A 22062-nucleotide genomic window follows, 5' to 3' on the forward strand; every position below is an offset into this window, starting at 1 on the left:
TGGTAGAAACAATGGGATATTCTGTCTATAAAAGGAATCAGCCGTTTTACTAAACCACTAAGCAATTCTGAGCAGAAGGGATCATTCTTACATCTCCAATAGTTGGCAATAAAGCACCTGGATCTCTTAATCTTATGAGATTAAGTTTGCTCTTAATCTATAATTAACTGGTGGCAGGGCCTTCCTCTCCCGGGTCAATACTTAGCTGTCTGCGTGGGACGTGGGTGTTTCCTGCCAGCACTTCTCATTACGGTCAGAGCCTAAAGGCTGTGAATGCTGGAGAGAGAAGATCAGTAAACAATTTCGATGATCTGTCTCCAAGTTAAAATTCAAACACACCTGACGAGGGAGTCCTCAGAGCCTGCACTGATCAAGACTCTCCACATTTTCTGAAAGGGTCACATTTTAACTGTCTGGTCAGCAACCGTGGAAAGAAAAGGAAAATAGGGTGTGTCCTGGAAGGGTTAATTTTGAATTCACACAGGATCGGCACTGTGATCCTTAACCCTTATCTTGCCGCTTTCATTATTTTGTTGTCCTTACATAATGGCTTGCCTCAGGGAGATAAGCTGAGCCCGCCTGTGGAGGGCTGTGGCATTTCTTGAATTCTTTGTGTGGCAAATGGCCCAGCGCCCACCTTGTGTCTGCTGCTTACCTGCATGGCCCAGAAATGCGCATCTGGGGGGGCCAGAGTCAGACAGATGGGGCATCTGTTTGTTGACATGGCAGGAGATGTTCCCTTTCACAGCACCCATGAAATGTCTCTAAGGAAGTGAAGCTAACACATCCCCTTGCCTGAGGCTTGCCATTCTAGGGCACATTTGCAAGGGCTGAAGTGAAGTGAAGTCGCTCAGATGTGTCCGACTCTTTGTGACCCTGTGGACTGTAGCCCACCAGGCTCCTCCGTCCGTGGAATTCTCCAGGCCAGAATACTGGAGTGGGTTGCCATTTCCTTCTCCAGGAGATCTCGACCCAGGGATTGAACCCGGGTCTCCCACACTGTGGGCAGACGCTTTACCGTCTGAGCCACTAGCGAAGTCTTGGCAAGGGTTGAATAGTCTTTTTACTTTGTTTCCTCACCTCCTCCCATTTCTAATCCGTTGAAGAACCTGGCATCCAGGCCCCAGCAAGATGGTTATTTTGAGGCTCCCGATTGCAGTCTTCTTAGTCAACTGGTTCCCGAATAAAGTCCCTTCCCCATCTTCTCACCTCGTCTTGGATTCATTGACCTAGCTTGCTGGGAGCAGAGTGAGTTTGGACTCAGTAACACCAGGGCCTGAGTCTTTCACAGGCACTGACTTCATCCTCACTTCATCCTGTGAGTCAGTATTGTCACCTTTCTCATCTGGAGCCTGAGAGAAGTGAGGTCTGCTCAGTAGCTCCCCAGAGCCAGAAAGCTAGTATTCTGTGGCACTGAATTCTCTCTGGTGCAAGACATTAAAATACAACACAGTTTTCAAAGATACAACCTTAATGGGTTTTAGCTTTTCCTCCCTTGCCTATGGGATAGCCCGAGGAAAAAGCGCAGAAACTTGAATTTACAGGCTTCTCCTCGTGCTCCTGTTCTCTGGCAGTTCACTTTACCTCTCCCGATCTCAATTCCCCACGAGGAACTTTGTGGATAAAACAGTAAAATGACTAAATGATCGTTTAGACACTGGCATCTACTCTGCACTAGAACTCAAGCACAGTCAAGTGGGTCGTGCACTAAACCATCTGTGCATCTCCGTCAAAGATGCCCAACCCAAGACCACTTAGCTTTGGCTCCCTTGGCTTTGGAAAGGAATTAGAGCGTGCAAAGGTATTTTGAATTTTTCAAATCACATAAAGGGTTTTCTTTTAAAAGAGAAACAGGGAAGTTAATCTAGTACTCCCTGTTCAAGAAGGCCAGAGGCATAAAAGAGGTTCAGAGGAGAGATCCCTTGGCTGGGACTGGGCCCCGGTTGCCTGGCAACAGAGGAGCCCCCGAGGAGGGGCTTGGAATGTTTGTCTGTTTCCAGAGCAACTCCCAGCCTCAGCAGCCGCAGGTGGAAGGGGGCGATGGCTGAGGACCCGGAGCCTGAATGTAAGTAGATGCTGAGCGTTTTGTGTTTGGTGTTTGATGTTTGTTGAATGTTTGATTGCCTAGGAACCAACTTCTCTAACCCAGTGTGGAAAATGAAAACCTTTCTGGCAGTGCAACTCAGCTCCCGGGGTCAGCGGGATTTAGGACTGGATTTGGGAATCAGAGCCTTTTCAGAAAATCCAGTAATAAAAGGCAGAAAACGAGGTCGGACGTGTGTGTGTGTGTGTGTGTGTGTGTGTGTCCCCTCTGGGAGGAGGAGACATAGGAGGAAATTTCTAGACACTGCTTCTGTGTTCTTTAAAAAAAAAAAAAAGACACATTTAGAGACATTTCCTTTGGCACACGGCCCTTCTATAGTCCTCAATAAACAGCCACACACCACAGAACATGCACACCGCTGCGTACAGTGCTTCGCCGTCTCTGATTTAGTCTCACATCTCTGGAGGCTGGGTTACTGTGATTTTGCAGATGGGGCAGGAGGGGCTCACCCGGGTCTGAACTCTGAAGCTCTTGCTTTCTCACCACACAGAGCGCATGGAAGCATTGATGACTCAGATGAACTGGGGGCAGAGAGAAAACTCTGGTTGAAATATTTGTTAGTTTATATCTAGTCCAAAAAGCCTATTGCTGTGTCTTCCTTATCAACATCTATTCAGAAGTTGGTTTGGTTTTACTTAAAGCAAATTTATTCTTTGGTCATTTTGTAAAGGGCTGCATATTCCATGAATCCTTTCAGCTTTCTTTTTTTCTTTTCCTGCTTGTCAGGTTGACATGGCAGGGTATGCAAATCACAGTGTTTACAGTTTAAAATTCTTCAAAGTTTTTCATGGCTTACTTGGGACCCCTGGTCCTTATCACTGGATCTTGGCAGAGAGAAATGGAATCTGGATTCTCCAGGTCTAGTGAAACAAGTCTTTTCTGCAAATTAAGGAAAACAAATTTTAAGTCTGGAATTACTTGCTAATTAATTTGCTGGTGACTCCAAATCCTTTTTTGGAATAGAATAAACAAAGAAAAACACAACAGCTAAGTCACCTCCTCTCATTTTCCAAAGAGGGTTGGTCTAATGCATGTGATGGTGAATTTTATGTGTCAATTTATGTGGGCTACTGGGTTGTATATTTGGCCGAGCTTTCTGGATGTTCCTGTTGAGGTGTATTTGGATGAGATGAACATTTAAATAAGAAGCCCTTGAGTAAGACAGATTCCCCTCCATAGTGTGGGTGGGTCACATCTAATCAGTTGAAGATCTTAAAAGAAAAAGACTGACCTCCCACTAGCCAGAGAAAATCCTCCAGTAGAAGGCATTTGGATGAACTTCGTCTTCAGCCTGCTACCCATCTTGCAGATTTTGGACTCTCCTTTTTTTGCATAACTGTGTGAGTCAATTCCTTATAATAAACCTCTGTCCTAGATGACTTTACCTGCCTTCTTAGAAATCTGTATGCAGGTCAAGAAGCAACAGTTAGAATTGGACATGGAACAACTGACTGGTTCCAAATTGGGAGAGGAGTACGTCAAGGCTGCATATTGTCACCTTGTTTATTTAACTTACATGCAAAGTACATCATGTGAATTGCCTGGCTGGATGAATGACAAGCCGGAATCAAGAGTGCTGGGAGAACAACCTATATCAACAACCTCAGATATACAGATGGTATCACTCTAATGATAGAAAGTGAAGAGGAACTAAACAGTTTCTTGATGAAGGTGAAAGAGGAGAGTGAAAAGCTGGCTTGAAACATTCAAAGAACAAAGATCATGGCATCTGGTCCTGTCACTTCATGGCAAATAGATGGGGAAAAAGTGGAAACTGTGACAAACTTTATTTTCTTGGGCTCCAAAATCACTGCAGATAGTGATTACAGCCATGAAATTAAAAGATGCTTGCTCCTTGGAAGGAAACCTATGACAAACCTAGACTGCATATTAAAAAGCAAGAGACATTATTTTGCTGACAAAGGTCTGTACAATCAAAGTGATGGTTTTTCCATAGTCATATATGGACGTGAGAGTTGGACCATAAAGAAGAAATGATTCTTTGAATTGTTATGTTGGAGCAGACTCTTGAGAGTGCCTTGGACTGCAAGGAGATCCAACCAGTCAATCCTAAAGGAAATCAACCTTGAATATTCATTGGAAGGACTGATGCTGAAGTTGGAACTCCAATACTTTGGCCACCTGATGTGAAAAGCCGACTCATTGGAAAAGACCCTGATGCTTGGGGGGATTGAAGATAGGAGGAGAAGGGGACGACAGAGGGTGAGATGGTTGGATGGCATCACCGACTCAGTGGATAGGAGTTTGAGCAAATCGTGGGAGACACTGGAGGACTGGAGGCCTGGCGTGCTGCGGTCCGTGAGATTGCAGTGAGTTGGACACAACTGAGTGACTGAACAACAGCGTGTTCATTCTTCTGGGTCTGTTTCCCTGGAGAAGCCCAACTAATGTGATGCTTTTTAGTGTTTTCTCTATGTGTTGGTGCCGTTGATGAATTAGAATGATTATCAATTAAGATAGATCTTAATTGAAAACTTGTCTTGAAAACTTGTTTAATTAATATTTTAACATTTCTTAACTGCTTTCTTTGAAGTGCTAATCTATTTGATAGGGAAACTCTCCGCCATCCCATTGCTCCAAGATCCAGCTACCCAGGAGGGACAGGCTGATTCCCTTCCTCCCCGGGCCCTACCCCCTCCTGCCCCCTGCCCAGCACGAACCCCGGGATGGAACTCGAGGCGAGCACTCCATGGCTGCACTGTGTGTGATGTCACTGGTGACTCAGGGCCGGGAGAGCGTCAGGTGGGCCTGGCCTAACCACGTGAAGTCAGGGACGGGGCAGGGTCAGAGGTCAAGGGCACGGGAAATATGTGGAGTGCCCTTGCTGGCTCAGGGATGGAGGCCATGTGACTGGGAAGGTGGGAGGCCCCAGGAGTCAGGAACGAAGCCCACCAGCAGCCACCAAGGGGGTGGGGACCTGTGTCCTAGAACTGCAAAGAGCTGGGTCCCGTCCCAGCAGGACGGAGCCCAGGACGGATTTCCCCAAGGCGTCCAGGAGCCAGCCAGGCCCGACCCTGATGTGTGCGCCGTGATCCCAGCGTGGAGCCCGGCCTGCAGCCTGAGGTGCCACCACGGGGCGGGGGCCTCTGGACGCAGGGCTTCTCAGACCGCGTGAGTCGCTGTCACCCCGCACCCCCTCGCGCCCTCAGCCCTTCCCTCCAAGGACAACGTGGGAGTCGGGAGCACGGCCTGAACTCGGTCTCGGCCAGAGGAGGGGGCTCGTCGTGGATTCCCGGAGGCCCTGCCCTGCCCCCTTGGCTCAGGCCGAGCGAAGAGCCACAGGGGGAGTGGAAAAGCCGAATTCAGAGGTCACGCTGGCACTCGGCAGGTGTGGGGACCCGCGCTGGTCACCCCGCTGCCCTCGGCCTCCCTGGAGCAGAAGGGGCCTCCTTCCAGACGGGACAGCCGTGCGGACGTGGGCAAAGCCTCGGCCTCCGGGAGCTCAGGATGGAGTCCAGATGGGCCTGGTCCGATGCCCTGCGGCGGGGCCCCTCCAGCTCGGGGGACAAGGCAGGGCGCAGACAGCGGGGCGTCTGCTGGTGGGCGCCCGCAGGCGTCTCCGGGCAGGCCGTGCGGCGGGTCAGCGCCGCCGGGAGGAAGCCCCTGCCAACCCTCTGCGGCGCTGGGCGCTCACGTCCTCCCGGAAGCCCTCAGACGGTGCTCCCCGGACTGCAGTCCATTGTTGACGTAGGCAGCATTTCTGGGATTTCCCCTCCTCGCCAGGTGCTTCTTTGCCAAAAGCGATTCTGTTTGGTTGTCAACTAGCCTTACTGAGTGGGACGAGTCTCCTAATTTTGCTGAAAAAACGGCTTCAGAGAGATGACGTAAGATCTCTGAGTTCACATCGTAGGAAAAGGTCTCAAAAAGCTGGCTTTTCCCATCATCTTCTGTCCTGGGTCAAACGTCCAAACGGACCCTTACTTCTGGGGCCCTTTGTGGAGGGAGCTGGGGTCCCCGGGTTCCACTCTGTGGGTCATTGTCTTCCTCGGAGTGGGGAAGGGTGGGGGCCGAGTGACTGACTCACCCACCTCGCACAGGCTTGCTCAGGACTCCTGACATGTGAAGTTTTAAGCGAGGAAGAATAACAGCTCTACTTATTCCCTAGCATAGCTGTCTTTAGCCGTCACCTTTGAGAATTATGATTAGACCTTTACAATTTCTTCCAGAGCCTTTGCTAACAGAGTAAGAATTTCCCTGTTGGAAGGAGAGGGTGAGATGGAAGGAGAGAGTAGCGTGGGAAACATATACACTGACATGCAAATAGATAGCCAGCGGGAATTTGCTGAATGACTCAGGGAGCTCAAACCGGGGCTCTGGGACAAGCCAGAGGGGCGTGGGATCACACCTGTGGCCGATCCATGTCGATATATGGTAGAAACCAACAATATTGTAATCATCCTTCAACTAAAAATGATTTTTTTTTGTTTACTATGCAATAAAACCTTTATCAACATTTTGCACAGGTTCAGCTATTACTGAAAATGGTCATTTCTAAACATCAATTGGGGTAAATGGCTAGAGTGCAGAACGATGCCATCACTGGGCATTATGAATAGAAGACATTATGAATAGAATGAACAGCCGCCCCGCAGATGGAGGACAAGGTGCGGGGATGCTGTAATCAGAAAGAGTGTAGCCGTCTTGCCGGCAAAGATGAGCCTCTGCTGGTCAGGGGGAATGCCTTCCTTATCCAGGATCTTGACAGAAAACCACAGAATTCTGTAAAGCAATTATCCTTCGATTAAAAAAATAAATTAATTAAAATTAAAAATAGATTCCTTGTGGGAGCCAAGTCCCCACTTCCTCCTCCTCGGCTCTGCGGGTCCTGGCTTGCTGATGGGATTGCCCGTCACCTGCCCCGACCCCAGCCCTCCTCTGCAGCCGGGCTGGCCTGCCCTGCTTCCTCTCCGCGGGCTCCTGCTCTGGGAATGGACGTCTCCAGCTCAGCAGGTGCACCGGCCCGTTTATGGCCTCGGTCGGGAACTAGAGTGGGACTTACGGGTCTTCTTGTCTTTCCTGACCAGTTTACCTGAGGTGGAAGCACTGTGAGACGCCAGGCGTTAAGACCCTGTGCAATCTGAGGACGCTGCTGAACCAGCTCCAGAAAGCCCACAGAGATGACGTCTACCTGTACATGTCTGGGCACCTGAACCCCAAGAAGCTCTACAGGCCCCCGGAGACCATCCTGCGCCACTGGCCCAATGCCAACAGGCCCCGGGCGGCAACAGTCTTCGGGGCGGAAAGGCTATCTGATGAGGTTAAGAAGATGAAAGATGCTTTGGCTCGTTTTACCATCAGCACAGCGGTGGGCCCGAGTGATGCTGAGAACACACCACTCTTCAGGTATCTGAACCCTCCCGCTCAGGCCTCCCACGCTTCGCAGGAGGACGTGAGTCCTAAGGTGGGGTTGAGAGAGGAGGGCTCTCCTGAGCGGCCAAAGAGAGGGGAGCTGAGACTGCCCGACATGAAGGTTCTGAAGTACAAGGAGGTGAGGTCCAGCCGCGAGTGCGTGACGTCCCAGCCGGGCAGGGACGAGTTCCAGTACGTCAGCTCGCACTTGGCCGGCATAACGAAAGCGGACAGGTACCGGCAGTTCTTGAGCTTCCAGAAGCAAGTGCTGGCAAAGCAAGACCTCCTGGTGAGGGGCTTCACTGGGAGCCAGGCAGCGAGGTGCCACGAGGAGAAGCTGGAGCAGGTACGGAGCATCTGTGATGCTGTGGGTGCCCCGCCGGGCCCAGGAGCCCAAGACTGGGCAGAGACTCGCCCTCCGAGGCCACACTGACACTCCCAGGTGGAGCAGAAAAGGGCTGCCAGCTGCTGAGAATGTCCCACGTGATGCAGATGATGACAGTTGTTGTCTGGTCACTGAGTCCCGCCTGACTCTTTCAACCTTGGGGACTATAGCCCACCCGGCTCCTCTGTCCATGGGATTCTCCAGGCCAGGAGGCTGGAGTGGGTTGCCATTTCTTTCTCCAGGGGGTCTTCCCAACTCAGGGATCAAGCCCCAGTCTCCTGAATCGCAGGATTCTTTAATGCTGAGCTACCAGGGAAACCCAGATGGTAACACTTAGGGTGCAAGAAAGGCCGTTTGGAAACTGGTGCCTTGGGAGTGCTTTCATAATGGAAAGCAGTGGCCGCGGCACTGAAGCAGATGCCCCCGGGGCTGCAGAAACAGCGGCGACAAGGTTTGCCTGAGTCGTTAGGAAAGAATCGAAGGGAGGCCGAGGGGAGAGTTGAGGGTGCAGGTAAAGTCTGTGTAGGAGTCTCTCCATCTGTAGAAGGTTAGGCGTCATGGGATGCGCTACTGCGAACCGACAGTTGTACTTAGTGATGGGGGACCTGGTGTTGGAAGGGTGAGGATGCAGGAAAGAGTCAACATGTGAAATAACCAAACCTTGATGAGAGCTTTGGCTGGGAGGACTGGTGGAAAGAGAAGGACCTTGGAAACACTATGGAGGCAGAGAGGCATTCTTTATTCCCTTGACTCACAGGATGCAAGGGAATAAATGAAGTCAGGTGATCATAGAGCCTCAGCACCGAGTGGTTTGCTACCCAGACCTGCCCGAGAACTAATGCCCTGCCCGGGAAACTAATCAGAAAAGAAAATGAAGTCAGCCTGAAGCAGGGTGGTTCTCTTTTCCTCCAGGAGCTCCAGAAAATATGTGTCTGTGACCCTGAAGAGTTCAACAGACTCCAGGTCTTTGGAGAAGTCTTCGAAGATATTTGCAATAGTTCTCTGATATTTGGTGATATCTTGAAAGAAATTAAGGTAACAGACACACGCATTTCCCAGGTAACAGTTGAGAGCCAGGCATGAGTTTTTGCACACATGAGCTCAGGCCATGCGGAAATTCTGCCGCGTTTCATGGTGTCCATTCTGCACAAGAGGAGAATCATTCATGGAGAGTCAGGGGAACGTGTGCAGCCACATGAGTCATAAGTGGGCCATGTGAGAAAAACACCCAGCTAGCTCACTTCTGAAGCCCATATTTTTCTACTAAAGCTTCCTAATTATAATATAAACTCTTATCAACTGCACATAAATGTTCACAGAAACTTCTAAAGCTATCCATATGTAATTTTAAATGCATCTTCATGGAGTTTTAAGTTTTTTTGTCATTTCCTGCTGAAAGTGACCATCATATCAGAGCTGAGTTGGAATCAGATTGCTTGATGGGTCTGTTATTGTCCATTCCCAAATATAAGTAAGGCTTAAAAGCAGGATGCGGTGACCAGTCTCCATCCCTGGAGCGTTCATCCCTGTTGTTCTTGTTCAGTTGCTCAGTTGTGTCTGATTCTTTGCGACCCCATGGACTCCATGCCAGGCTTCCCGTCCTTCACCAGCTCCTGGAGCTTGCTCAAACCCATGTCCATCGAGTCGGTGATGCCATCCAGCCATCTCATCCTCTGTCGTCCCCTTCTCCTCCTGCCCCCAATCCCTCCCAGCATCAGGGTCTTTTCCAGTGAGTCAACTCTTTGCATGAGGTGGCCAAAGTATTGGAGTTTCAGCTTCGGCGTCAGTCCTTCCACTGAACACCCAGGACTGATCCCCTTTAGGATGGACTGGTTGGATCTCCTTGCAGTCCAAGGGACTCTCAAGAGCCTTCTCCAACACCACAGTTCAACAGCATTGGTTCTGTGGCACTCAGCTTTCTCGCAGGTTAGGAAGACCCAGATCCACATCGCCCCCTAGTGGCAGGAGGTCATGTATGCACGTGTGTCCAGGATTTTTGTGAGTCTATCCTGAGGTGATCAATAATAGTCAACACTCAACTGTGCTTTAAAAATAGTGAGATTTTGCACATTTCTGTGTGTATGTTATTTAATATATTGCAGGAGCCTTGTTATATTTTTAAAACTAATCTGAACTGACATTCTTTAGCCTCTTTACGTATGCAAAGAAAGTTACATTATACTGTAATCTCATAACACATTTCCAATGGATCTTTTTTCCTTTCTTTTTCTACCTTCTTTTTCTTTCTTTCTCCCTCCCTCCCACTTTCCTTTCTTCCTCATTTCTTTTCTTTCTTTCTTTCTTTTTTCTCTTCTCTCTTTTTTTTTCTACAGGAAGAATATGAACTCTATATGCTATTACTTCTGAAGAACCATCCCACAGAGCAGTATAAGGTAACAATCAGACATGTGGGTCTTAAATAGAGCCTGTTTCTTCATATTTCCCGAGCACGGGGAAACAGCCTGGATCTCGGAAGCCCCGTTTGCGCCTGCATGATTTATGATTTAGAACAGCAGGTCCTTTTAACAGGCGTGGGCCTTGTGCTCGTGAGGACCCCGTGATGGACTGGCCCTCTGCTCCTGGCGGCCGGGGAGGCACGCACGATTCTGGATTTGGCCGCGACCTCTGGCCAGCTCTCGGTGACCTGCACAGGCTTGTCCTCTGCGACCCGCTCTCACGCTTGCTTTGCTCAGACGTGACTCTGCCTCTCTGCTCGTTGAGGGAGGTCCCCCCACTGATGGCGCCCCGCTTTGTAGGTGGCACCCAGGTCTTTCTAGCGAGTTCCAGATTACAGCATATCCAGCCAGCGTCCCTCTGCATGCTGACACTTCGGTGTCTGAGCAGGCAGGTTACTGACCTTAGAAGGGGTGTGACCTTGGATTCTCTGTGACACCTTCCGGGGCTTCTCTCCGGGCTTAAGTCGCACGTGTGGCTGCTCCGGAAGGAAAATGGACTGCAGCAATGACATTATCACGCACACAGCTCAGAGAATACGGCACTGTGGCTAAGGTGACCTCTGACATTTTCAGTAAAGTTTAAAAATCCTGTGTCTGGGGCAGGAGAGTGCCTCACTTTGTCTATGAAACAGGCAGATAAAGATCATGGCCTGACAAGGAGGGCAGTTCTGATCAAGAATCACACATGTGCATTGTTTTCTTTGCCTTGAGCTATTTATGCTTTGGGAAAAAGCTTCTGTTCGGCAGGAATAAGCAGAGGCTCCAGTTGGGGTCTACCTTGCTCTCTGCTTTCTGAGGTTGAGTCATTACGGACCACATCTGCCCACATCCCCATCAAACGCCAGAATGAGAACGCCCCCAGGCCAGCGGGGCTCTAGATCCTTCTTCCTGGAGACTTGGCAGCCCGTCACGCAATGAGCCAGAGATTTTTGTTTCACCACGTTTGAGAAGCGTGACTTTGTAACCATAAATGGCCATTGGGTTAATATTGTTTTTAATACATTTTAGAAAAATAATCATGGTGCTGATAATAATACTCAAGAAGTATTTTAGTCAGCATTTTCTTCCCCCACACAAACCAGCAATGATATCCCCCACCACTTTTTAAAATTTCTTAGGAAAATAAAGACTCAAAATTTAAATTTTATATATACATATACCTTATCCAAACCTTCACTTGACAACTTACCCCTTCTCCAATATGCCTCCCTCATGTCCATCCTTGCTGTTTACCTATTTTACTTAGCATTTGACCCCGGATATCTTAAACACACTGTATTAACAGAAAAGGAAACTTCTCACCTAGTTTTTTGTTTGTCTCACCCATTCTGGCCTTGTCCCCCCAGTCTTTGCTGGCTGAGGTCCAGAGTCTGCAGAAGGGGAAGGTGAAGACAGCGGATGTCCAGCAGGCCAGGGAGGAACTGAGAGCGCTCGTGACGGCCATCAAAGCGGCCCTGGACCACAACGACAGGTGGGGAGGGCAATCGGGGTTGGTCTGTGCTGGGTTTACGCTATTATTATTGGCCTCATTGTTTCATTATTGGTCTCAGAGTGCAAAATGCTCCTTGGAAGGAAAGTGATGACTAACCTAGACAGCATATTAAAAAGCAGAGACATCACTTTGCCAACAAGGGTCTGTCTAGTCAAGGCTATGGTTTTTGCAGTAGTCATGTATGGATGTGAGAGTTGGACTATAAAGAAAGCTGAGCGTCAAAGGTTTTGAACTGTGGTGTTGGAGAAGACTCTTCAGAGTCCCTTGGACTGCAAGGAGATCCAACCAGTCCATCCTGAAGGAGATCAGTCCTGAATATTCATTGGAAGGACTGATGTTGAAACTGAAACTCCAATACTTTGGCCACCTGATGCGAAGAGCTGACTCATTGGAAAAGTTCCTGATGCTGGGAAAGATTGAAGGCGGGAGGAGAAGGGGACGACAGAAAATGAGATGGTTGGATGACATCACCGACTCAGTGGGCATGGGCATGAGTTTGAGTAAACTCCAGGAGTTGGTGATGGACAAGGAGGCCTGGCGTGCTGCAGTCCACGGGATCACAAAGAGTCAGACATGGCTGAGCGACTGAACTGAACTGAGCGTAAAATGGCTAGTTTCTTTTCATCCTTACTTCTTAAAAATTCAAGTCACAAAGGAACATCAATAGACACTAAAAGACCAGCTCCTTTAACTAGTGGCTTAGGTGCTCTTGATAAGAAAGTATACTTTAGTTTATTGAACTTGACTAATTCAGTCTCATTCTATCTATATCTTCAAGTCATCTTTTTATTGTTAGAAACTAAGAGGATCAGATCTTATTTCTCAGTTTTTAAGTCTGTGATGTAAGAGAGAAAAGGAGGAGGGTATGAACAGGGTGCTAATGAATCATGATGTTTTATTACCGAACCGTAGGCTCAGAAATGAACTGGAGCAGGAGCGTGTACTGCTGGAGGCTGCGAGGAACAGGGCAGGCAAGTAACCCTGTGATTGATCTTCCGACGTGAGGTTTGCCGTGACCTCCGCGTGAGGAATCGTCCAGACTGGTTCCCTGTTCATGGCTCCTGCTGCCAGTTGTTTGAAAAGGTTTTTCAGAGAGGTTATAATCTCCCCCCGCCCCCATGAAGTTCTTTAGAAATTCAGTAAGTTTACCTTTTTATCTGAAGTGGTTTAAAGTACTCTAAAGACACAGGGAAGTAGTTGATCTCTTGGAGAGATTCGTCTGGGTGAAGATACTCATCCCAGCTTCTGTTGCTTCGGGCGTGTTTGGTTGTCGAGTTGCTCTGTAATCAGCTCGTGTGTGTTTCATTTTCCTGTAAGATCTTCGTGGGTTTTGGTGAAACTTTGAATGAATTCAGGACCTGATGCTGGGAGAATGACCAAGATACTTGAAATAGATTTTAAGGACCTTGACGCAGTGATGTAGATACGAGAATCAACTCCGCTGAGGAAGTGTTGAAGAACTAAAAGTGTTTATTTTAGAGAAAGTGTCTTGAAATACGTAGTGGATTTTAGAGGGACGCTGTGAATACTTCAGGGCATCCCTGGGGGGTGGAAATAGAGGAAGTGTTGCCGTGGCCTGTGGTTTCTGGGGTAACAGCAAGGACGATGGTCCAGTCTGGTTTTCAGACACTTTGCATCTTTATCCTTGGATCAGAGGAGTCAGCGTTTCTGGACAACAACGCGATTCTGTCCGGGTGTGGGGCACCCTCTCTTGCAAATGGGCCTCAACCTGCGCATCTCGGCATCCCACTCCTCCGGCTGTTTTGTGAACCGTTTTCGTGATACTGCTGCTTGTTCAGGGGAGGCAAGGACAGCGCTTCCCTCGTCGTTAAGAGGAGCCGATAAGATGCAGGAACCAGCGCCTGGCGCAACGGAGTCACCCTGCCCGTGGGCTCCTCCTCATGTCATTATTGCTCATGAAGCGGGACCCACGGTTCGTGGGAAATTAATGACATTTTGTGAATATTTATGCACTCAGTGAACTAATAAAAATGATCTCAAAATTGGGTACACCACTCACAGCTTGATTAAATAACCCACATAGGTTCAGTGAATGTGTCTCTCCCTGACCTTTATGGGTCACCCTGTGGCTCAGTCAAGCGCCGCTCCCACTCCAGGGCTTGTAACAAGTTAGGGCTTGTTACGCCCTAACTCACACGGAATCGCGTTTTCGTCTCAGCATCTCTGAGGATGTCCTCACAAGTCTCATGGTCTTGAGTGCTTCGGCAAACTTGGCCTCAAAGGTTCTGACCCCAGAGGATTTCGTTTTCCTTCCTCTGGTTCTTGCCCTCCCGTGAGCCAGGCCTCTGTGGTTTGCCTGATGGGCATCTTTCAAGGGTTTCTTGTGGCCTGAGTCTCTGGGCGGCCTGGTCTTGTGATTCTTCCAGAGCTCAGACGTTGGTGGATTCCTTTTCTATCTGCAGTCCTGCTCACTCTTTTTAAATCTTTTTAAAAAATATATTGAAATATAGTTGATTATACATTTATATATATATATATATATATATATATATATACACACACACATAATATATATATATATTTCTGGGTAGCTCAGTGGTAAAGAATCCACCTGCAATGCAGGAGATGCAGCTTTGACCCCTGGGTTGGGTAGATCCCCTGGAGGAGGGCATGGCAACCCGCTCCAGTATTCTTGCCTGGAGAACACCATGGACAGAGGAGCCTGGTGGGCTACAGCCCCTGGGGTTGCAAAGAGTCGGACACGGCTGAAATGACTTAGCGCTCACGCGTGCAATATTCTCTTGCATGCACAGCATCTTCTTCATCTGTGCTGATGCACACTGAGGTTGCCGCATGTCTTCTGTTGTGAACGTCTGCAAGGGACGCGTGCTGGTTCCTCTCCAGACAGGTCACAAGATGAGACTGGATCACCCTGGTCTTCTGTCTCTTGCTGTTTCTTAAAACTGGCCACCATTTTAAAAAATTTAATACTTTATTGCTCAACGCTAACAGAATAACATGACAGAGGCTCATAAAAATCATAAGCAAAAAGAAGCTACCGATTTTCTAGGCCTGTAGTAATCTTTTCTTAATATTTGATCCTAGCTGTTTCTGATATGCGTTGAAACAGTTTTAAAGAAACCCGGTATCCTGCGTGCATCCTCCTGTATTCTGTTTCTGAAGATTTCTCATTCCTGAGCCTTCTCCAGCCAAACACCTTTTCTGTGGACTTCCTGTTTTTGATAACATAGTCTTCCTCTTTAGTTAGAAAAGCAAGGGACAGTTGGGTCAGTTGAGTGGCTTTATATGCCCTTTGTCTTCTTTGCTGCCAGTTACTTATTTTGGGTGAAAGCTTGGATCGAGATGGGAATCAAAGACATTTTCGTTGGATCTCAGAACTCACGTAAGAAGCTTAAGTATGACTACCTCTGCTCCGGCAAGTTCACTTGTCCTGTATCTGCTTAACGAATTCACCCAAATTTCAGAACTCAGCTTCACGCTTTTCCCTGCCTCCAAATGTGGCAGGTTTGACCGGCGGCAGTGACGGCATGTATCAGTAGGTAAGATCACTCTTGCTAATGGCATTTTTCCATTTAAAAAAAAGCAGCTGTTCTTTCTCAAAGAATTAAGCCTTCCCACTCATCAGAACCTACCTGTGCTGCTGAGAACAGAGCATCCTTACCGCTGAGTTATTTTCTGTCTCCATCTCCCTGCTCCTTAAATACCAATCTTTGTTGGAGCTCAGCATGTTTTTGGTTCAATGCACACGTCTTTGATTCTAGATCTCTTTCCTGCTAAAACAGTTTTTTCAGGCTTATGATCTGAATATGCCACTGCCTACGGCACATGGCACCTGAGTGTCAACTCAGCAAGCCCAAGGTTAAGCTTTCCTGCCTCTGAATTTACCTGTCCTCGGAAGTTTCAGTGAATGGCATCTCCAGACACATGGAGCTTAAGTCGGGGTACGAGCGGCAGTGCCTTCACTCCCTGCCCCTCAGCCACAGCACGGCTGGCAGTCAGTGGCCAGGCTGGCTTCAGACCTGTTCAGCCATCTTTGACTGGCTCTTTCCCGTGGGCTAGAAGACCTTTTCCGATCTGCCGCCTGCTCCTTGCCAGGGTGATGATTTCCGGTTTCTCCCCTGGCCTCAGCGCCCCCAACGTACCGTGTCAAGTCCCTTTCCTGGAAGGTGTCAGCTCCTTCCCCCTGCCTGCTCCCCACGCCCTCCGCTCACCGGACTCCTGTCCGTCCTCCTGGTCTCTCCCTCATCCCACGTCCGCAGCGGAGTCATCCTCGCACCTTCCCCATGCTGCGCTAGGCATTCAGTAAAGACTCGTCAAGTATATAAACGGATTAAAGGACGGGCGCCCCATTCTTGGGTCCCATCATTTTTTTCCCTATTATTTCAGTTGCTATCCTTGCCTTTGTTGTTTATATTTTTAATAAGAAAAGATAGAAATATATATATTTATATACACTAAGGCAGTGGAACATATATACCTAATTTGGCTCTCATAATCTTTATTGACGGGCTTGAAGTTTGAATTACATTATATTTTATAATTATATACAACATACATAATACTGTTAATACATAATGATACTAAGGAGAATTAAGGCATTAAACACAGAATATGTTGCTTTTAAAAAATATTCCAGAATCACCTGAGAGAAAGGTCGTGAAGGAGGAGAACCTTACTCTTCTTGAGAAGGTTGGAAAAAAGAGGTGTGAAGTACTTCATAAATGGGATGAGATTCAAGCTCTGGAGAGAGTAATGAAAACAGCCTTTGTTCATACTGGGATTTTGCAAATCACCGAAAGTAAAATCAAAAGCTTAGAGGTACGCAAATCGTTTATTTCAGCATCTGCATTGTCATCTTGCTGGAAGACCTTGGCAAACAGACCCAGTGATTTGACTGTCAATAGAGGCAAAATATAACATTTGGTCCAAACATATTTTCATTTCAACCACTTTGCAGCAAATGGTTAGAATAATTAAGAGATGTAGCTAAACTAGGTCTTCCCAGGCGGCACTAGAGAACCCGCCTGCCAGTGCGGGAGACATAAGAGACACAGGTTTGATCCTTGGGTCCACAAGATCCCCGGGAGGAGGGCATGGCAACCCCCTCCAGTGTTCTCGCCTGGAGAATCCCAAGGACAGAGGAGCCTGGCAGGCTACAGCCCATGGGGTTGCAGAGAGTCAGACACGACTGAGCGACTTAGCCTGTGTGTATGCATAGCTAAAACAACAAAAGGGAAGGTGATGAAAATTCTGTAGAGCTGTATTAAGGGCCAGACTGAATCTCTTTCAGCCCAGTTGACATCTCTTAGAAATTTAGCCATTTTATATGGAAAATGCTGCGTAAAGATAACGACCGGCATTGTTTAGGGCCCAATATTTGCTGTGCAGTTTAATCTGAAGCCTAGAGAGGCTACGTGACCCACCCAATGTGACAGAAGACAGAGGTGGCAAAGCTGGGATTCAGCTTAATTCTTCTGGGCCCCAAGGTCCTTATCATTTCTGTTGAGCCACGTCGACCCCGTGGTTAGATGTATAATTAGTGGCACATTATGCTGGAAGATAGGATTAGTTACTGCCACTGAGGACCTACTGTATTAGACTTGAACAGCTGTTGCTAACCATTTTCTTGATAAACAATAAAATTATGATCTTGATATGATATGATCTTGATACACATAAATTATGATCTAATGTTTTGAAATGCTATTTTTCAACCTATTTGAAAAGTAGGTTATAACCTATTTTTAACTGTGCAAAATCTTACTCAATATAACTTCTACTTATAGAGTTTGTAAGTCATATGTGATTATCCTTTTTTCTCCTGGTTATAGAGTTGCATATATTTTCCCAACCTTACTTTATTTTTAAAGCCCAATTATAGGAAGGTGGTGGTGGTCCAAACTTGCTTTGGATTCTCTTGTCTCTTTTTTAAAATAATCTGGTCAGATTTCTTCCTGTGTTTCCACTTAGAGTCTGCCCACATTTTTAAAACTTAATGATGTCCTAAAAAGAAACACTATTTTATAATTGAATATTTAAACAGTGAAAGCCAGTCACAACTTTATGTATTCTGAACATGCTATAATGCAAAATAATGTAAACTTTGCTTTCAAAATTGAAATCTCTTTTAAATCTGGGAAATAGAAGATTCTATATAATGATTCCATATCAACAATTTATATTACTTTAAATATTTTTTATTTATATTTGGCTCATTAATTCAAATACTGGAGGATATAATAGAACTGCATTTATTATCCTATTAAGTAACTGATTTCTGGTCTGGATTTGAAATATTATTTTTAACCAGAAGAAAAAATAACTAAATGTATCACAGGTTTATGATGCACAGATATTTCTATAAATAGTACAAAAATACTATTTCATTTAATTCCAAACAACCCAAAAAGATAGATGTGTAACCCCCTTTTTCATATGGGGAAATCAAGGCATACACATGCTCAGTAACTTGATCAAGCTCGCAGTGAGCAAGTGGTCGAATTAGGATGTAAAGTCAGCCCAGTTCCCTAACTGTATATTATACAGCCTCACAATATACTGATAATCGCGAATGATTTCCATTATGGTGCATTTCTGGAAGAGCAAACCTTTTCATCCTTTCTTCATCATCATTTTGTTCACAATTATCTTGAATATTCTCATTTACAGTATTAACTAATTTTTCAGTTTCAGTAGTAAATACTCTTAGTTTTTCTATTGTGTTTCTAATGAATTTATAGATTCGTTTGGGGAGAAACAACAACTTTACAATATTAACGCTCCATCTAGGATCATTTTATATTTACTTTAAGGCATTGGTCTTAAAGAATTTTTGTCACTTTTGTTTTGTGACTGTTTGGTATCTGTTGCTATTGTGAATAGAAACTCAAAAAAATTTTTTTCTTAACTTTACAGTTTATAATCAGTGATGCCTATATATGCATGACTTATTGATATTTGTATTTTTATATTGTATCCATCCATCTTAAAAAATTCCATTATTAGTTCCAAAAATATGTGGAATGCGACTACTCTGGAACTTCCCTAATATTCTCTAGCTTTTGCAACATCAACCTCCACCTCCTCTGCTTTCTGACCCAGAGGGCCAGGATTATTCTCTCTTATTGCACAGCCTCCAAGTCATTGTTTTTAAGTGGTGTGCTATTGAATACTTTTGAAACTAAAATAATAGCCTTCACAGATTAGTTTTTGTTCTACAAATGGTGAAAAATACCTAACAAACATTGTTAACCACTTGTCTTTCTTTTAAAACCATTTTTCCTTTAGACCGAAACTATAAAGTTGGAAACAGCAAATAAAATTTTAATGAAGAAAATTCAAGTAAGTGTTTAGAGTCTGCTTTTCAATAGAAATATTTCTGCTAGTGCCTTCTTGCGCTGTGTGATCAGTCAAATATGGAGTGTCTGCATACTCTTTCTAAACGATGATGTTGTAATGCCAGGAATATCTCGCTATGCTGACATTAGCTTAAAACTGGACAGGTGCAAGCTAATATAGTAATGAAAATGTTCTTCTTTTGATAGTTGAATGTGCCTGTCAGAATTGACCATTTCTCTAACCCTTCCGCTCATAACAGTGAATTATCATGAGTTTGTGAATGCCATGGCTCCCTCAATGACTCCTCACAGTAGCCCTCCAAAATGCATGGCAACAATTTGCTGCTTAATAGGTTGCAGTGCAACCTTGGTTACCTGTGGGTACCCCTCTGCCTTATATTTGGCATGAATTAGCACGCTATGCCTGATTCTCTAGGTGGTAATGTACTGGGATGCAATTGGCAACATTACTGATGTTACTCACGACCAGTACCATGCCGCTGTATGTGACCATGTGGTTTTTAATTCTCGGTAGTTTATTGTGAACTACGTGAAGCAGATCATGGGGAAGAACAAGCTGAGAGAGGGGGAGCGCCAGTGAGTATCGAAGCTCTGATGGAGCAACTGCCATAACCTGACGCTGGTGCCATTAAAACCATCCATTTACAAGTAGATGCCCTGGACAATGCTTCTGAAGTCTTTGGGTTCCTGAGTGTTAACTTCATGTATATTATATATGCTACACCTTTTCCTTTGCTTAAGAATGGTTGGTCCAAGGTTTAAATCTCCATCGTATGTATTATTTAGCAACATAGAAATACATTTTTTGGGAGAAAAAACTGAAGAGTTGAAGGTGATTCCTCAAGGAGAAGGATCAGGAAAGTGGGGAGGTGTGTGGCTGTGGGTGGCTTCTTTTTTCTCAAATTGCATGCCTTTAGTGATACTAAATACATGATAAATTTTCATGTATCTGGTTGTGATACATGAAAAAACCAATGCATGCATTATTCTGAAAGATTTAATTTAAAAATCAAATGCTGACTATTATTATCTCTTACATAAGTTTAGATTTTACTGAGTTAACTTTCTTTGAGTTGGTACTATCGCTCAACCCTGAGGATTTGAGAAGGCTGGGAAAACCACTGATAGCTTAAATATGGAAAAAGCGTATCACATCAACAAGTAAAACGACATTTAGTTGGTGGTGGTACAGCTTCAATGGAACCAAGGAGCCGGGGCTCTTTCCCTTCCCTGCTGCCCTTGGATGATTTTCCTCCTCAGGGCGGCTGTGTGACTGTCTTTAAGCCCTGGGTCCATGTCCCAGAGGGCGGAAGGGGGAAACCAGAGGACAGGTGGCATCCCATGGTGAGTCTGTCCTGTCGGATTTAGGCAGGAAAGCCCGCCCCAGGGACTTCCACTGTATCTCATTGGTCACCACGGCAACCCTTAGCTGCAAAAGAGTCGGAAAATGGACCATCAGACTTGCCAGCTTACGTGTTAGAGAAAGGAGAAAAGGTGTTAGGCTGGGTGCTGGCTGAACCACGCAGGGAGATCCAGGTTCTGTGAGGCCGTGTATTACGTCGGGTGTCCTCAATGGAAAAGAACACGGAAATGCAAACACAACAATTGGAAGAGTCCTCCAGAGCCTTGATAATGAGAATGAACTTACCTGATATGGCTCAGACGGTAACGGATCCACCTGCAACGCGGGAGACCTGGATTCGATCCCTGGGTTGGGAAGGTCATGTGGAGGAGGGCATGGCAACCCACTCCAGTGTTCTTGCCTGGAGAATCCCATGGACAGAGGAGCCTGGAGGGCTACAGTCCACGGGGTCGCAAAAAGTGGGACACGACTGAGAGGCTAAGCACAGCACACAAACATGATTAACGCAAGGGCTTCCTGGGTGGCTCAGCTGGTAGACTCCGCCCGCAGTGCAGGAGACCCTGGTTCGATCCCTGGGTCGGGAAGATCCCCTGGAGAAGGGAAAGGCTACCCACTCCAGTATTCTGGCCTGGAGAGTCCCATGGATAGAGGAGCCTGGTGGGCTACACTCCATTGGGTCACAAAGAGTCGGGACACGACAGAGTAGCTAAGCACAGCAGCGTCATTAACGTAAACCCACCTCTGCGGCACAAACTACTTGGCCTGGGAAGTGTTGCAGAGGCCCGTGACCATATGCAGAGAAACTTTGCCACATCCAAGGCTGAACATCTACAATTACCCTTTAAAATGGAAGTGGAGGGTTGCAGCTCTTACTATGAGTGTTTGAGTAAATTTGTTTTAATAGATGTTTATTTTGAAATTTTCTTTTATGATTCGTGTCCTTTTTTTCTAACCCATTGTACTCATCTGTTTTATATTTTAAGGAACCTTTGGGGATATATTAAAGAATTTGCAAAATTGAAAGAGACAGATATCTCTTAAGTGACGGGAAGAATGGCCTATAAAAGTTCACAGCCACCATGTACAAGCAATGTGGATGTTTGTGGAGGTGTACATTAAAGAAGATACATTTCACTTTGTCAGTTTTAATCTCCAATAATGTGAATGTGGTCTTTGTATTCTTCTCAAGATATTGAATTAAATGCATGCATTCATGTGATTCATTTTACTTTGTATACGTGTTCATAACAATAGTAGTTCCTCGAGTAATTTCTGCTTTCATTCAATAACTTTCTTCAGGAAAAAAGAAATACTTTCAATTATTTGATAGGAATAGGAAATTTAGTACTGCTACAACATAGATTAAACTTATTTCTTACTTGCCAATGCACGTTTAAGTATAAACATTTAACAAAATGCAGTAGTTGCATAATAAATCTCCATTTAATTAAATCATCTTTACCGATTGTGAATGATACAGTGTTTCACCAGTGTTACAAAATGGGCCTGGTTCTTCACACTGCAACTCTCACCTGGTTTTGACCCTCATGAC

General features: G+C 46.1%; 1 protein-coding gene across 1 annotated transcript; it reads left to right on the forward strand.

Annotated features, from left to right (window-relative positions):
* Positions 1 to 2040: 2040 nt before the first annotated feature.
* Positions 2041 to 21551, forward strand: C3H6orf118 (chromosome 3 C6orf118 homolog). The gene is made up of 10 exons (XM_065927731.1): positions 2041 to 2065; positions 7150 to 7820; positions 8772 to 8894; positions 10193 to 10252; positions 11662 to 11786; positions 12720 to 12778; positions 16426 to 16607; positions 19077 to 19130; positions 19662 to 19723; positions 21494 to 21551. Exons 1-10 carry the CDS (start codon positions 2041 to 2043, stop codon positions 21549 to 21551), a joined length of 1419 nt encoding a protein of 472 aa, XP_065783803.1.
* Positions 21552 to 22062: the final 511 nt, after the last annotated feature.

Source organism: Muntiacus reevesi, chromosome 3, assembly GCF_963930625.1.
Source record: "Muntiacus reevesi chromosome 3, mMunRee1.1, whole genome shotgun sequence".
Taxonomy (NCBI): Eukaryota; Metazoa; Chordata; class Mammalia; order Artiodactyla; family Cervidae; genus Muntiacus; species Muntiacus reevesi.

What these genes read in the sequence shown, in the direction of transcription:
- C3H6orf118 (XM_065927731.1), top strand. Translation starts at nt 2,041, where the DNA reads ATGGCTGAGGACCCGGAGCCTGAAT. An exon ending in GCCCTGGACCACAACGACAG is followed by an intron (nt 11,787 to 12,719) that starts GTGGGGAGGGCA and finishes ACCGAACCGTAG; the next exon opens with GCTCAGAAATGAACTGGAGC. An exon ending in CTGAGAGAGGGGGAGCGCCA is followed by an intron (nt 19,724 to 21,493) that starts GTGAGTATCGAA and finishes TTATATTTTAAG; the next exon opens with GAACCTTTGGGGATATATTA.